At 42.2% G+C, this 16224-nt stretch overlaps 1 protein-coding gene across 2 annotated transcripts in view; it reads left to right on the top strand.

Moving 5' to 3' along the window:
* Nucleotides 1-16224, top strand: part of TBCD (tubulin folding cofactor D) — a 2218561-nt gene that overhangs the window by 179927 nt on the left and 2022410 nt on the right. For both annotated transcript variants that reach the window (XM_086930600.1, XM_086930601.1), the window contains exon 7: nucleotides 14635-14690. In XM_086930600.1, coding sequence (XP_086786726.1) covers nucleotides 14635-14690 — 56 coding nt within the window. The remainder of the gene's footprint in view (nucleotides 1-14634; nucleotides 14691-16224) is intronic.

Consider the following 16224-nt stretch of genomic DNA (forward strand, 5'->3'; position numbering starts at 1 on the left):
TCGTAGGTCACTTTAAGACCCTCTTCAATGATTCCAAACCCCGGCTGCCAAGATGTGCCTGAGCATATGTTAGTTTGATTATGGCAACCCATACTGAAAGCACTACACTGGTTCCAAATGAATACCAAGATAACATTCAAGTCACTCTGCATTATCCACAAAGCCAACAAGAACAAAGGCTCAACACACCAGTCCATCATTGCTTCCCCACATTCTTTTAGCCTCACTACACCCACAAAGCCCATTTAAATGTCTAAATCATAGCAGATTGACTTTGAGAGTCTGGGGCTCAGTGTGGAAAGCCCTGGACCCTCCGGGCAGAGTGGCATCGCACAATAAAGGAGAAGAGATATTTACCTAGAGTAACTTTCTGTACTTATCACCTTATTTACTTGGTTTGCAGATGGGTAAGAGCTAATCAGATACTCTGCTGCTTTCAGGTATTGTTAACTCCGCCTACAAGTAGGTTCAGATTACGGTCTAGGAGTAGTAGTTCACAACATATATACAAAATGTAAGAAATTGGGTTGTTGGTTGACTTGGGTGTGAGCCCTGGTCAAGCAGCAACCACAATCCTTGTTGGAATGAGGCACAAGCAAAACCCAAATTGACCTGCGCTCACTCCCGTGGTAGCTTGGCACAGAGCAGTCAGGCTTAACTCAGAGGCAATCAGTAAAGTATTTGTGCAACAGTAAAATGGTGAAAACCCACCTCAAAGGAGCCCACAACTGAATTTAGAAGAATAGGGTGATTTTCAATAAATAAAACCAGAACAAAATGACAAAAATCCAAACAGTAGAACCGGAGTTTTGGGATTTTAAAGTTTGTAGAGAAGATAGCTCCAAAAGCACAAAGCACAAACTGTGGATATCTGGCCGTGCAGTACTGGTTCAAAGTCACAAGTTCAGGCCCACTGCAATGGAGCATGCGCTGGAGACAGAGACCCAGTTAGGCCAGCTGAACCAAGTACCTTAAATCCTGTTGCAGAGCTTTGTCCGGATCCACATCGAGGATGTGTCTCACAGTGGAAGCGATGTGTCTGAGATGCGGCAAGGCTGTGGTGTGAGGTCCTGTTGCGTAGTCGTTGAAGATCCTGTAGACGGGCCTTGCGATGTGAATGTTGGTGTTGGGGATGGGGTGTGCAGTCGGGCGAGGTGTTGGTTCCGAGGAACTGCGATGCAGAGTCTGGTGTTGTCGTCGAGGTGGCCGTCGCCAAGGGATGCGTGGGCCAGTGTGTTGGATGCGCCACCCTATACGGGTTGATGTCTCGATTCCGAGGACTGCGGAGGTGATGCGGATCTTTGTGACCAGTTCAATCCACGCCACAGCTGCGATGCATCCGTTCTGTTCTGGAATAGGTGCTCAGCAGAGGAGATGTGTCAGTTCTGCTCGGGGATGCACTGCTCAGCAGAGAGATACATCAGTACCACTGGACCTACAGGGGCTGGCAAGCACCTTAGGCCCACTTCCAAGGGTCCAGGATTGAGGTGGCCCCACTTGGCAGGGTATACTCTCAGATGGCAGAGCCCAGGTGCTAGGTTGTTGGAAGCCTGTTATGCCCCTGAGACCAGCCAACTAGCCCATGGAGTCACTCTGAGTTCAAGAGATGCAGGTCCAGTCCTTCTCACCTAGGCAAGAGGGCAGCAGGTCAGCACAGCAAAGTGGCAGTCCTTCCTGGCAAAGTATCCACAGGTTCAGAAGTGCACTGAAGCGTTGGTGTCTGAGGTACTTCTTTTATACACTGGTGCCTTGGTTCCAGAAGCTGGGAGCATATTCTAGACAGTGGCTGTGAAGTACACAGATGCCCTGCCTGCAAACTGGTTCAAGTGACAATACAGGGTCGTTAGGCACTTTGTGTGAAGTTAGGACACAGCCTAAGTGGGGCTTGACCCAACTCCTCTCTCTCTCATCCTGTCAGTGATGGCACTACTAGTCACACCTAAGCTCCCATTGTGTGAGGCTGTCTAGGAGGAATACACAAAGCCCACCTACCAACTACACCCAGTCATATGACCAGAGGCAGGCTGCAGGCCCAAAATGGCTGAAACAAACAAATGTCAGCTTTCTAAAAGTGTAATTTTCTGAATTGTAATTTAAAGTCCAACTTCCCCATAAGTTAGGATTTTAAATTAGTATTCCAGAGGCACCAAACCTGAACGGATTATCTCTTCCCGTTTAGAAATTAAATTACAGTTATAAAATGTAACATGGCCACTACAATGTTATCCTATGGGCGAGGTAGGCCTTGCAGAAGCGATCAACAAATTTAAGAGTTTCACTACCAGGACTTGTAAAATATGGGAGTACATGTCCTAATTTTTCAATACATTGCACTTTGCCCTCTGGGCTGAACGGGGCCTGCCCTAGGGTGACTTATATGTATTAAAAAGGATGGCTTATGCCTGGCCAAAGGTTTATGTTGCCAGGCCGAAATGGCAGATTAAACTACACACACAGACTATGCAGTAGTAGGCTTAAGGTATGTTTAAAGGGCTACTTAAGCACATGGCAAAATCCATGCGCATGCCCACTAGTAGCATTTAATATACGGACCCTGGGTACACATAGTCCCCCTTTACTAGGGGCATATAAGTACATTAAATATGCCAATTGAGTATAAGCCAATATTACTATGTTTAGAGTGGAGAGTGCAGTGAATGTAGCCCTGGTTAGCAGGGGTAGAGAGCTCGGAGTCCTAATGCAAGCAAAAACAAGATCAGAAACAGTGGAATAGGAAGGCAAAAGGTTGGGGGAAGACCACTCTAAGACTGACAGGTCTAACACAACATAATTAGGCACAGTTAATCTTGAATATTGTTCACAGAAAATAGGTGGTAGTTATTTGCACTTACTCATCCTTTATTTCCACTTAGTTCAGTGTGCCATCTAATAAAAGCAAACCTTCATTTCATCCAGAAACCTTCTTCCAGTTAAGTTCAAACACAGAAAAAAAAATCAGTCCTAAAGTTCAGTATGATGCAGTATAGTACTCTGTAGTGCCTGAAGCCAGTTGGGTTAGACAAGAGTCTGAATGTATTGTGAGTCTAAATCCTTCAAAGGAAGGTGTTAAGTTATCCACTGTAGCCTGTCTACCTTCCATATGTATACAGGGGTTGTGCGAAGGTATACTGTCCGTGTGCCTCACAATATAGTCAGTAAAAATGGCAAGTATCCTTATATATGCACCATAGTGGAATGAAAAGTTGCAAAAGCAGCTTAGTAACCATGGTAGTCCGGTTAAACCAAACTATCTCCGATTCGATAAATTCTTAAAACTGAACTCTTCGAAAAATATGCCTGAGTCCCCGTCACTCAACAGTGCATTCATTTAAAGAATGCAGATTGATGGTTGTTGCCTATTCCTTCTGGATTCTTATGTCGACTGTATTTTGTGTTGCAGTACTCGGTTTCCCTGCAAAAAAGCACTTTGAAGTTAAACCAAGATGGCAACCAGCGCTTTATAAAACCTCTACATAAATGAAGATTGATTCAGTGAAGAACAAAAACAAGTATAGACTACATTTTATAGGTCAACACACAATTAGGGGCCAATTACGATGCCAGACGGACCCGAGTCTGTCCGGCATCGGTCTGGAACTGAAACCAAATGACCTCCAGTCGTCTGCTCCAGCCCAGGAATTAGGATGCGACCGAACCCCTGCTCCCCGAGGTGAAGGGATCAACAGGGTGCACCATGCCATGGCAGCCTTGCACCCATGGGGGCCTTGCTGGGGGGCCCCAAAGATAGATTTCCAATGCCTTTCTGTGTTGGAAAGACCGGCACAGAAATGCAGTGGGAAGCTGCCATCAGAATCCCTTGGCCAAAAAGAGCCAGCCGAGGGATCACTGAAGACCTTCCAAATGGCGGATGGGCTTTCCTAGACCATCGAATGCCATTCTGAACTCCTGTTTGGAATAATTTCTGACCGACTCCATCCAAATTATTCCATACAGGAGATTACGATGCAATAAGAATGGCTCCGATCCCCCTATCTCTTGAATATGTTTAATGAGGCGAGGGAGCGGGGATGTTTACCGGTCGATCAGCGGACAGCAACTATTGTGGTAATCCCAAAGGCGGGCAAACCGGCAGATCTATGTACCTTGTACCGGCCGATATACCTGTTAAACTTGGAAGTAAAAATGCTGGTGAATCTACTCCTAGTCCCAATTACGACATTGATACACCCAGACCAATTGGGCTTTATGCCCAACAGAAGCACCAGGCTTAATCTTTGTCGACTCTATGGGGTGATGCACCTAGTAAACACCAACTCAGGGGTGGAGGCAGCGCTCCTGTTCCTGGATGCCCGCATGGCATTCGATAGTATAGAATGGCACTACCTGTTTGAGGTTCTAAAGCGGTTTGGATTTGGCCCACAGTTCCAGTCATGGGTACTGGGACTGTACACGCACCCACTAGCTAGAGTCCAAGTCAATGGCGCGGTGTCCCGTGCTTTTACACTTCATAAAGGCACACAACAGGGGTGCCCTCTCATCGATTCTATTTGCGTTGGCGCTTGAGCCGTTGATTGTTTGGGTGAGAGGGGATCCGGTATTCGCTGGCATCTTTGGGGGGCCAATGGGAAGAAAGGATCTCGCTATATGCAGACGATGTCCTTCTATACGCGATGAGAGCACGGTTTACAATAAACGACTACTGCAGATTTTTAAACTCTTTGAGGGGTATTCCGGGTACCAAATTAACTGGGATAAGTCACTTCTCTATATGCTTGGTGCCGACAGTAGGTTGCAGGTCAAAAATAGTTTTAAATACTTGGGCATACAAATATCCAAAACACATGTGGGATTCCTGGCAAGAAATCTGCAACCACAACTAGAACGCTTGCGTTGAGACGTTGCGCACCGGAGGAAACTGCCGATATCTCTTATGGGGAGAGCTGTCCTCTTTAAGATAATGTTGTTTCCACGAATACTTTGTCGCGCAGAACACCCCTTGTATGATACCTGAATTTTTTTTCAAAAATGTGGATAGCGAACTAAGAAAGTATGGGGTGTCCCGTTTGTACAGGCCGAATGGCCTGTTCGCCAAAGGAAGTAATATGTTTACTTCTGACTACTAAGGGGTCTAAATGAGCCGGGTTAAATCTTTCTCGTGGGGTTTACAACAATGAGCAACAAGTATCTGATGTACAAATCATCACTGAATTCTAAGGAAATAATTACAAAAAAAGACAAGATAATATGAGTGTGTCCACGTTTGATTATCAGGTGACAAAAATGTAAACTAAAACAGATAACTTTTGGTAAAAAATATACAAATTTATTCTTATTTCATACACATTTCATTATTTTATCAGGTTTAAAAACAACAATAAAAGCAAACATATAACTAATACTTTAACGTAATGTCATACAGTATGTAGAGATGACTAATGTAAAATGTTAATGGTTGCCTAGCAGCTTAGAATGTTATCTCTTGAGAGATGAAACTGAGCTGTGAAGCAGGCTGTGGATGAGCTGGAGGTTCCTGTACTTACTCTTCAATAAAGACCACAATTATAATATTTCTTGGACTCATCTTTACACAGTACATGCTAATTAAAATGGGGTACAACAAATTTAAAGAATCACAGGTTAAGTCGACGCGGCGTTTCGGTTTTTCTTATACGACACCTTCTTCAGGACCGATTCTAAAAAATGTTTAAGAACACAGTTACCCACTAGTATCTGTTTTAGTACATATTACTTGTTACACATACATCCCTACTTAAGTGTTTCATTGTATGTCACCCTGTCATTCATTGTTGCCTTATCTTGCATCAACCAAACATTTATTATTGTAACAATCGACGGTGGATTTTACATAAAACAATGCATTATGGCTATGTACCTAAACTCAATCTACATGTCTACAGGTTATCAAGCATCAGTAGTTGTTGCTAATGGCTGTTGTTCTATATTTCTACCCCTCTGAGTTACATACTGCCAACGGTAATTCTATCCTTATTGCACTACATTCTTGGCAAGGGCTCATCAGGAAGATTTAGATGAGTCTATGTTGGTCTTTACACCATTCCAACTTAAAGTATTTAAGTAAGCATTTTTATTGGCTCAGGCAGATCGCCTTACCTTTTGCACAAAATCTTTTGTTTTTAGAATCCACTCCAATTTTAGTGGTATGTTGTGCCTCAGTCTTGTATGATCTGTTGGCATCAGTTAACTTCTAAAATGAGAACATCTATATGTTCAGGGGAAATAAAAGATTCTTTTAGTTCTTGTCCCTTGTTATTTTTTACACTCTAGTTGTTTAGTAAGGGTACTCCATATACCTTTGATATTAATTCCACTTGGATTATAGTGGTGTACAGTGCCTCAGTTTTATATGGTCTGCTGGCCTCTGTTGAGTTCAAAATATAGAAATATCTATATGTACAGGGAAAACAAGATGTGACGTTACTCCTTTTACCATGATCATTTTCTGCACTCTAATTATTTAGTAAGGGTACTCCATATACCTTGTGATAATGATATATCTTGCCTTCCACACTGTGCGAGGGAGCCACCGTTATGGATTCGATATCCAGATTCCTTTAAGAAATGGGAATAATATTATACTAAAGGCATCTCCATGGGTGGTGATGTTTCTGATTTAATTCTCCTTATTAATTTATTTGGATCATTCACACTCGCCTATTATCGCAAGGGCAAGCCGATGCAGTCGTTTCGGTCTAGCTTGGCGTAAGGGAAAGTTTTTCTCCAGGGTGTGTTATCTTGTTCCGTTTCTTTTTGCCCACTGCACTATAGGAATACATTTTGTGGAGTTTGTATTAATTCCATGGGGTAGTGTGTATTTTAGTTCCCCTCCCGGGTCTTATGCCACTGTAAGTTTTTATGTTTATTCCCGGGAAAACTTGCATATTGATTACCCCACTCGTATTAAACCATTTCCCAGGATGTTTATTGAGTTGTTGACAGAGGTACCTGTTATTGGCCAACAAGGGACAAGAAGTAATAGAATCTTTTATTTCCCCTGAACATATAGATGTTCTCATTTTAGAAGTTAACTGATGCCAACAGATCATACCACTAAAATTGGAGTGGATTCTAAAAACAAAAGATTTTGTGCAAAAGGTAAGGCGATCTGGCCGAGCCAATAAAAATGCTTACTTAAATACTTTAAGTTGGAATGGTGTAAAGACCAACATAGACTCATCTAAATCTTCCTGATGAGCCCTTGCCAAGAATGTAGTGCAATAAGGATAGAATTACCGTTGGCAGTATGTAACTCAGAGGGGTAGAAATATAGAACAACAGCCATTAGCAACAACTACTGATGCTTGATAACCTGTAGACATGTAGATTGAGTTTAGGTACATAGCCATAATGCATTGTTTTATGTAAAATCCACCGTCGATTGTTACAATAATAAATGTTTGGTTGATGCAAGATAAGGCAACAATGAATGACAGGGTGACATACAATGAAACACTATTAAGTAGGGATGTATGTGTAACAAGTAATATGTACTAAAACAGATACTAGTGGGTAACTTTGTGTTCTTAAACATTTTTTAGAATCGGTCCTGAAGAAGATGTCGTATAAGAAAAACCGAAACGCCGCGTCGACTTAACCTGTGATTCTTTAAATTCGTTGTACCCCGTTTTAATTAGCATGTACTGTATGACATTACGTTAAAGTATTAGTTATATGTTTGCTTTTATTGTTGTTTTTAAACGTGATGAAATAATGAAAGGTGTATGAAATAAGAATACATTTGTATATTTTTTACCAAAAGTTATCTGTTTTAGTTTACATTTTTGTCACCTGATAATCAAACGTAGACACAGTCATATTATCTTGTCTTTTTTTGTAATTATTTCCTTAGAATTCAGTGATGATTTGTACATCAGATACTTGTTGCTCATTGTTGTAAACCCCACAAGAAAGATTTAACCCGGCTCATTTAGACCCCTTAGTAGTCAGAGGTAAACATATTACTTCCTTTGGCGAACAGACCATTCGGCCTGTACAAACGGGACACCCCATACTTTTTCAAGTTCTCCCCCTGGTCCCACACAATTACCAAGAGGGGTCCTCCTTAATCTTTTCTACTGATAGCAAACTAAGAACACTGCTATGGGACGGTGGGGTAGTGAGAATTGCATTAGCCAAATTACAGAAGGGAGTCTATGAAGGTGGTCTGGCCATCCCTGCCCTACAAAAATACTACTGGGCCTCGCACTTAATGGTAGTCAACGACTGGGTATTTGCGGATAGGAATGACCCGGCTTACAGAGCGGATCACTGGGCAATGGGGGCCAGAGGTCACCTGGAAGGGCTGTATAGCCAGGGGAAAAAAGGATATATGCCATCTCATACACAGATAGTAGTAGATGTGTGGACTAAAGCTAATCCATTTTTGGGTTGTGCCAATAGACTGATAGAACAAACCCGCTAATGGAAAGTGATACACTTCAAGAAATGGGCAAGCTACAGGGTTTTGGTAAGTGGAACTTGATAGATATAGTGCGCCTGGGGGATGTATGGCGGAGACAGGCTATTCTCACGTTCTTGGAGCTACAGAAAGAATATCAATTAGCAGATACAGAACACTATAAGTACCTACCGGTGAAACATGCACTAGGCAGGCACCTTAAGGCGGGAACGCAGATACCCGAGTGCAGCCCGCTGGAGGAAAGGTTACTATTAGATCCCATCCCTGAAAAAGTGCTATCGGGCACCTATAGGAAGATTATTAATGATGCCCTAGACCACCTCGTAAACTTACAGGAGACTTGGGAATCCGATGTTGGACTGCTAGAGGACGACGAGTGGGTGAGGTGGTACAAAGCCCTAGAGAGGTCGCGCTCCGGGCTAGGTTTAGACTGGTCCAATTGCGAATCTTACACAGGTCCTACTCTACCATTGCGCAAATGTTCAGGCTGGGGCGAATACCCACAGTAAATTGCCAGAGGGGGTGCAATCAGTGGGGTACCTTCTTTCACATTTTATGGAAGTGCCCGATGTTACTGCGGTATTGGCGGTGGGTGACACGGATAATATCTGAAGTCGTGGTACAAGGAGTGCCCATGGATGCCTGTGGCACGTGCTATGTATATCAGGGGAGCAATGGGAGAAAGTCTGGCAACAATGGGAAGTATATAGGGGCCATTGGGAGATGTTGGAGGGCTCACAACGGGAGGGGGTGGCGGGACTGGTGGTGTCTCGGGATGGGACTGGACTGAACAGCGGAGTGTGTTATTACGCTTCTATGTAATAGACTGTTTACTACCGAAATAATGATGTATTAATGAAGATTGTCTACTAGGCTGCAGTGTATTGATGTTGACGAATGTTAGCCATTTCTTACACCATCATAATCAGGCCCTTAGTCTTTCCTTGGTGGGGAAATAAGACCAAGGGAATTCTTGCTGCAACGCGGATGGTTTTGAGTAACGGGCCCTGCTGTGTCATTTAATGAATTTCTGGATCGATAGGCTTTCTATTGATTTTTTTTACAAATTGTTCCTGATTTTGTTTTCTGTCACTAACAGAGAGGCAGAGACAATTCATTCTTTAGGGTTAATGGTAGTTGTGGGTTAGTGACAAGGAGCGAGTACAGCACTGTATATGTATACAATATGGGATGCTAATTCAAGGAAATGGGCCCAAAGTGAGTCTTTATTGTATTTATGCTTACTTTGTCATTTCACTATATATATATATATATATATATATATATATATATATATATAGTGAAATTCGTTTGCTGGCTTTGCGGCAGGAAGCCCCGGAATATCCAGTTACATCGCCGGTCCGAAAACTGGTTCCGACTCGGCGTGTCGACGGCGGTCACACGATCGGGTTGTTGAGCCTTTTGGGTGAACCTGGCGGTTATTGGACACTTTCCGTGAAGGAGTAATTTCCAGGATCGTCGGTGAGCTGTATTCATCTTCAAGCCGACGATCAGTGAGTAACGCGGGATAGCGCGGAAATAACATTCTTTTACACGCAACATGGCAGCTGGTGTAAGAAGAGGGAGGGAGGTGGCAGCCCTCGACGTGTTTGACGACTCCCCGGCTGGGGGGTCGGCTGTGACAGGTCCCACTGAGGAAGTCAATGATGGTGCTTTAAACCTGCGCAGTTTGTACAAGAAACTGGAAAAATTAATAAAACGAGAACAGGCTAAGTGGTGGGAGCACCGCTCCCTGAGCAGATACCTTGAGGTCAATCGAATACCGAGGGGGCTACGAGTGTTGTTGGCCCCAAGTTACGATCAACCAGACCCAGAAATGCTCAGAGAGTGGGCAGAGTGCAATTTGGAATCTTCGAAGGGACTAGTCCAAATATTAGTACGCTACGCAGAATCAGACCGGGCCAAAATTCAACTACAGATAGATGAATTTAACCTTGAGATTGAGGGTTTGGGTGCTGATAAAGCGGCGGAAAGTATGAAACTCCGAGAAGAGATGATGGTCTGGGTACAAAAGGAAGAGGACATCATCATCAAAAGGAAACAGTACAAGTTCCAGCGGGATAAAACCGACTACCTGGAAGGGCGCATTTTTACGTTTGCGCGTAAATATGACGCCAGGAAATTGGCTCAACCTCCAAAAAATCGGGGGGCTTCCACTGAGCGGGGGGCTCAGCGTGCAGCCTCGCCAGCTAGTTCTTCAAATGCAGATCTGAGCTCTAACATCGACAGTGGTTCAGAGTATGAAGGAGGCAGAACCCGTTCGGGTTTGGGGTTTACCCGGTTCACTATGGCGCAGGAATTGGAAATAGTGAGCCAAGACAAGAGAGATATACTGCGCCCCAGAGTGGATCGTCAGAATGCCACAAAAACCCCAACACCAAACGAAGAGAGCGCCGCAAAGCAAGTGCAAGACGACGCTCCAAAGCGCAAACCGTACAAAAGGCAGTGGAGCAAGAAGAAGAAACAATAGGAGTGCCATCAGGTGTGTCAAATTTTTCTATTATTAATCTAACCTCTATGACATTTTCAGATTCCGAATTGAAAACACTATCTATGGGTTTATCCTTTTGTCCACCTCAAAATTTCAATTATGCGGATACTCGCATTGACCTGTTTAAATTCACAAGAAAACTAAAACTGAAAAAACACTTTGGGAACAGCAAGTCTCGGAATTCTGAGGTTAGAACTGATACCAACATCTCCAATAGCCCGACACTTATTGGTCATGATTTACCACTGGTTCAGGACTTGGAGAGTTTAAGATATGAACAATCTTTGACACAACAGACTGACACTTCTCCCGCTACCACGGTGGGTAGCCTCACCAAATTCAAACCCAAATCAACAAACACACCTCAGATGCTGCATGATAACATCGACATTTTCCAGGAAGCTGCAGTTAAGGATATCAAGGCACTGTATTCAAAGACACTAAGGAACAACAAATATAAGAACAATTGCAACAAAAAATACACAGATTTGGTGGCTAAAATCCAGAAGAATGGTAATGTGATTGTTCGCCAATCGGACAAGGGGGGCAATATTGTATTATGGGCGAGAGAACTGTACTTAGAGGAGGCGGCCATACAGTTGAATGACACCACCTGTTATAGACATTGTGATCTGGCTGTCATCAAGAAAGCCCAGAGTACATTTTATTCCATGCTCATGGGTTGGAGATCATCTGGACTTATTAGCATGGATGAACTTAAATACCTCAAGAATGATTTCCCCATAATGCCTGTCCTCTATCTGATCCCCAAAATTCACAAGAACTCAGAGAAGCCCCCAGGCAGGCCGATTATCTCTGCGTGTGGGGGTTTACTTGAAAAGACTACAATCTATGTGGATTCATTTTTGCAGGAGTTTGTTGGGGGATTACCCTTGTACATTCAGGACTCAAGTGACTTTCTGAGGAAGCTCAGCACTGTCCAATGGGATCCATCTTACCTGCTGATTACACTTGATGTTACCGCCCTATACACCAGCATCATCCATGCGGATGGACTTAGGGCTGTAGCACATTACCTGGGATATCGTCCGATTGTATTGGTGGAACACAACAAGATGCTGTTGTCTATGATAAATTTCTGTTTAAACAACAACTATTTCATGTTTAACAAACAGCATTTCCAGCAGGTCAGAGGGGTAGCCATGGAGGCCTGTTTCTCTCCTAGTTACGCCTGTCTCCACATGGGGTACTGGGAGAGACAGGTCCTCAGTGGCGAATACTCTGCTATATGCAGGGATCACATCGTTCGGTGGTTCAGATACATCGATGATGTTTTTATGATCTGGAAGGGAACCACTGAACAGGCAACAGATTTTATCGCAAAGTTGAATGTTAACAACTACAACTTGTCTTTTACCTCTGACATCAGCAATTAACATGCCACCTTTCTAGATGTAGCAATTGAGGTCAACAATGGAGAGGTTGAAACATCCTTGTTTAGGAAGCCCACAGCAGGCAACACAGTGCTGCATGCTCACAGTCATCATCCACCACATCTAATCCGAAGCATCCCCTATGGGGAAATGCTGAGGATTAGAAGAGCGTGCAGCACTGAAGCCCAAAACAAAACAGCGCAAGAAGCATGCAGACTGCGATTCTTGGCTCGGGTTATGATGAAAAGGTAGTTGCGGCAGCAATAAGAAAAGCTAATGCTATACCCCGGTCTGAAGCCCTAATGCACAAGAGGTTATATAATCCCATTACGACTTCTGTGCAACAACCTGTCAGACTCATATGGTCTTTTAACAGCCAACATGGGGCTTTACGTAAGATCGTGAATAAGCATTGGGGCTTAGTTAAGTGTGATCCGATCATAGGCAATGAATTGCCCGTAAAACCAGCAATAACATACAGGAAAGCCTTTTCACTACAGGACGCACTGGTTAAATCTAGTCCTGAATTAGTGGTTAGGCAAGATTGGCTGGCAGACAGTAAAGGCTTCAGAAAGTGTGCTTCTTGTAAGGCCTGCATACAAGGGATTAATAAGACAGAGTATTGTACCCCCTTCTCCGATGCCCCATGTAAGATCAAGAAAAAGCTCACATGTAAAAGTGAATTCTCAGTGTATGTTTTGGAATGCCCATGTGGGCTAAGATACGTGGTTAGCTCAAAACTACAGGTGCATAAAAGGGTCTTACAACACCTAAGGGCCATAAAGACCAATGACCCGGTGTACCCCGTAGCTAGGCACTTCAGGGAAAAGCATAACAGCAACAGTGCGTTACTGAAGTATTATGCCATTGATTCCATCGCACCTATGAGAAGGGGTGGCAACAGAGAAGCTGCGTTAAGGAGGTTAGAAACGAGATACATCCTCATGTTAGACAGCAAGTCACCTAATGGGCTTAACGCATCGGAAGATTTTTATACCTGTCTTTAGATCACTCTATCATTTCTCCATTTGTTGCATGTTTGTTCCTTCAAGACAATATAGTGAGTCATTTTAAATGATCCCACAATACGGCTATGTGTATGTATTTCCAGCTCGGCCGGTGAGGTCTTGTGACCCATGTTTTGTCAAAATGTCCAAGAAATTGCTCAGTGATCCTATCATTCTATTAGACAGACTTGATTATAATTAATTTAACATCTGGAATGCATTTGTAATCAGATTGGGTTGTCTGTCTTTGTTTTTAATCACATTCACATAGCACTTTATGTTCACATTTTTTAAACAACCTACGTCGCGACTTTACTATTTTTGTATGCCAGTCTAACCTGTTATATTTGTCTATATGCCACTGATGGGTTTTTATCTGTTTTGTCATTAATGTATCAAAATGTATTTTTCATTAATGATCCTCGCAACATGGCACTTGTTGGTAATCAACACTGGTCTTAATCGGTTTACACAAGCTGCATAAACAGTACTACCTAGTGGCAAATATGGATTTAGCCATACACAGGGGTCTTGTTGTACATTCGGACCTAGTTGTTGTAGTTGCAGACATATGCATTGTTCATCTTGTATATATGTGCCTTTATAGACTTTCGACCAGAATGTTACAAATGGATTTAACCAGATATTGTACATTTTACTTGTAAGTATTGGCTTGACAGGTGTTTTCAGGGATTTATCCCAATACTGGCAATTTGACACAAATCTGCTGTGCATGTTTAATGTCAAAACAGAATTGACGTGTAATATTTTCACTATGTCTATTACACCGCTGCAGAATGCGCTACGTTGGTTGGTTAGTGCTAAATGCACTTGCACTTTAAATTCTGCCGTTTTCTGTTCAAACACCATGTGACCAAGGCCTCTGGGAGGCCGAAACGTTATGCTGTCTGGTTGTTGCAGAATAAAATAACTCACGGAAAAACCTTTGGGTCTGTTGTTTTCTTAAGGCGGCGTTGCTGCAGGATACTTCGCCGCTCCTTGCTGAGAACCCGTGTGGATATATATATATATATATATATATATATATATATATATATATATATATATATATATATATATATATATATATATATATATATATATATATATATATATATATATATATTCTGGTAAAGTACTACTTTTTCTGATTTTTGTAGTTATTTCAGTATTTTGTGAAGCCCTCATTGCTTAATAGGTTTGTGTTTACACTTATGTTTTATTAAGCACTGCACCAAGGATTTCTGTAACAGTTGTCATGCGCTTAATAGGTTTGTTTATTCTTTTTCTTTGCTCTCCTAGTCGTACTTGGTGGTCAGTGATAAAGCTCGAGATGCAGCTGCAGTGCTTGTGTCAAAGTAAGTAAACTGTTATGATGTTAAGATCACTCTTGTGAAGTGTAAGTGCAATGTCCCTCTCCGTAATGTGTGTACTACAAACCATACTTCTTCACCTGTAAGTACTGGCCTTGACTTTAGATCATTGGTGTTCAAACTGTGACGCTGCGTCCAAATAATAACCATTCTGGCACAAGACAATAGCAAGAAAGCAGTGTGTCACGGTCCTAGTTCAAGGAAAGAAACTAGCCCCATACATGCCTTGAAAAATCATAAAAATAATACCTGACTTGCAGGTCTAGTGGCTTAAAAAATATGTTAGACCTAACTGTAATGTACTTGACCTGTAATCCGGTTTCAAATTATGAAATCCTAGGCAAATATTTTAATTCACTCAGCTGCCATTTTCTTCACAGGCATATTTATTAGCACCTTCAAAAATGTTAGTTCAGCATGTCTGCTGTAAAAAAAATACTTTTGTTTGATTTAAAAGCCAAATAGCTACTCCATATATAATACAAATCTAGCTGCATAAGGGATACACCTGACCCCTGACTTGACTCTTAGTTCATTAACAGCATTGTCATTGGGGAAGGGGCAAGAATGTATAATTTATTTTATTTTTTTTAAACAAACTTTATTAGGTTTATAAATCAATAACATGAGCAGCTTATCAAAGCCTATTCCTAGCAGTACCCTCTTCGATCTTCCAGTATTATGCTGTACCATCAATAGACATCAGCTTTGCATAATTGGTGATATCCATTAGCCAAATAATGTGAGCATGTGCGGGTTGCCACCCCAGGATCGCCTATCGTGTGTATGCCAGGCGTGTTCATACTACTACAGCTATATGCTGTTATGACGCTGCTCTATCTCCGGTATGCCCGGCTCAGTGTCATCCTCGCTATCAGTGTCCGGGTCTTTCAGTAATCCCACCAAGTGCTCCCATGCGCTGGCCACTTCCAACGCCCTGGCAAGAATGTGTCATCAGCACATTTTCCATTGAAATAGCTACACAATGTCCAAGTGACGAGGTTTTACTGTTAAAACAATATAGCATACAAATAAAAATGTTTGGAAATAGTTTCTGCAAATATTTTTCATTTGCCTATCACCAAGTAGAGTGTTCTGATTTGTTTTGCCCTTATTTAAATATTTGTTTGCTTCGCACTTCTGAATTACAAAAAAAGTGCTTTAAAAAATCCTGATATATTATGAAATATTTGTAGTATTTATTTATAAGATATTTACATTTTTTATGTGAACTGACGTCCTAAAGCCTTTTGTTTCACAATGTATAACTAGAAATGTTTAGCTTGCTCGCAGTATTTTACTTTAGACATTTATTGTGATTAATTGAAAAATAATACTGAGTTCTGTATGTATGTATTTATATTTTGGAGCTGGAATGCAGCCAAGCACGATACTTGGATGTCTTGTCTGATATTGATCAATTTGTGCAATAAAATGTTATGTTGTTTTGAGTGAAGGGTCGGGGGAGTCGTGATCACGTCATCTTATGTGATGAGGAATCCGTCATTAAAACATTTGA

Source organism: Lissotriton vulgaris, chromosome 7 (genome assembly GCF_964263255.1).
Source record: "Lissotriton vulgaris chromosome 7, aLisVul1.2, whole genome shotgun sequence".
In the NCBI taxonomy this organism is placed as follows: Eukaryota; Metazoa; Chordata; class Amphibia; order Caudata; family Salamandridae; genus Lissotriton; species Lissotriton vulgaris.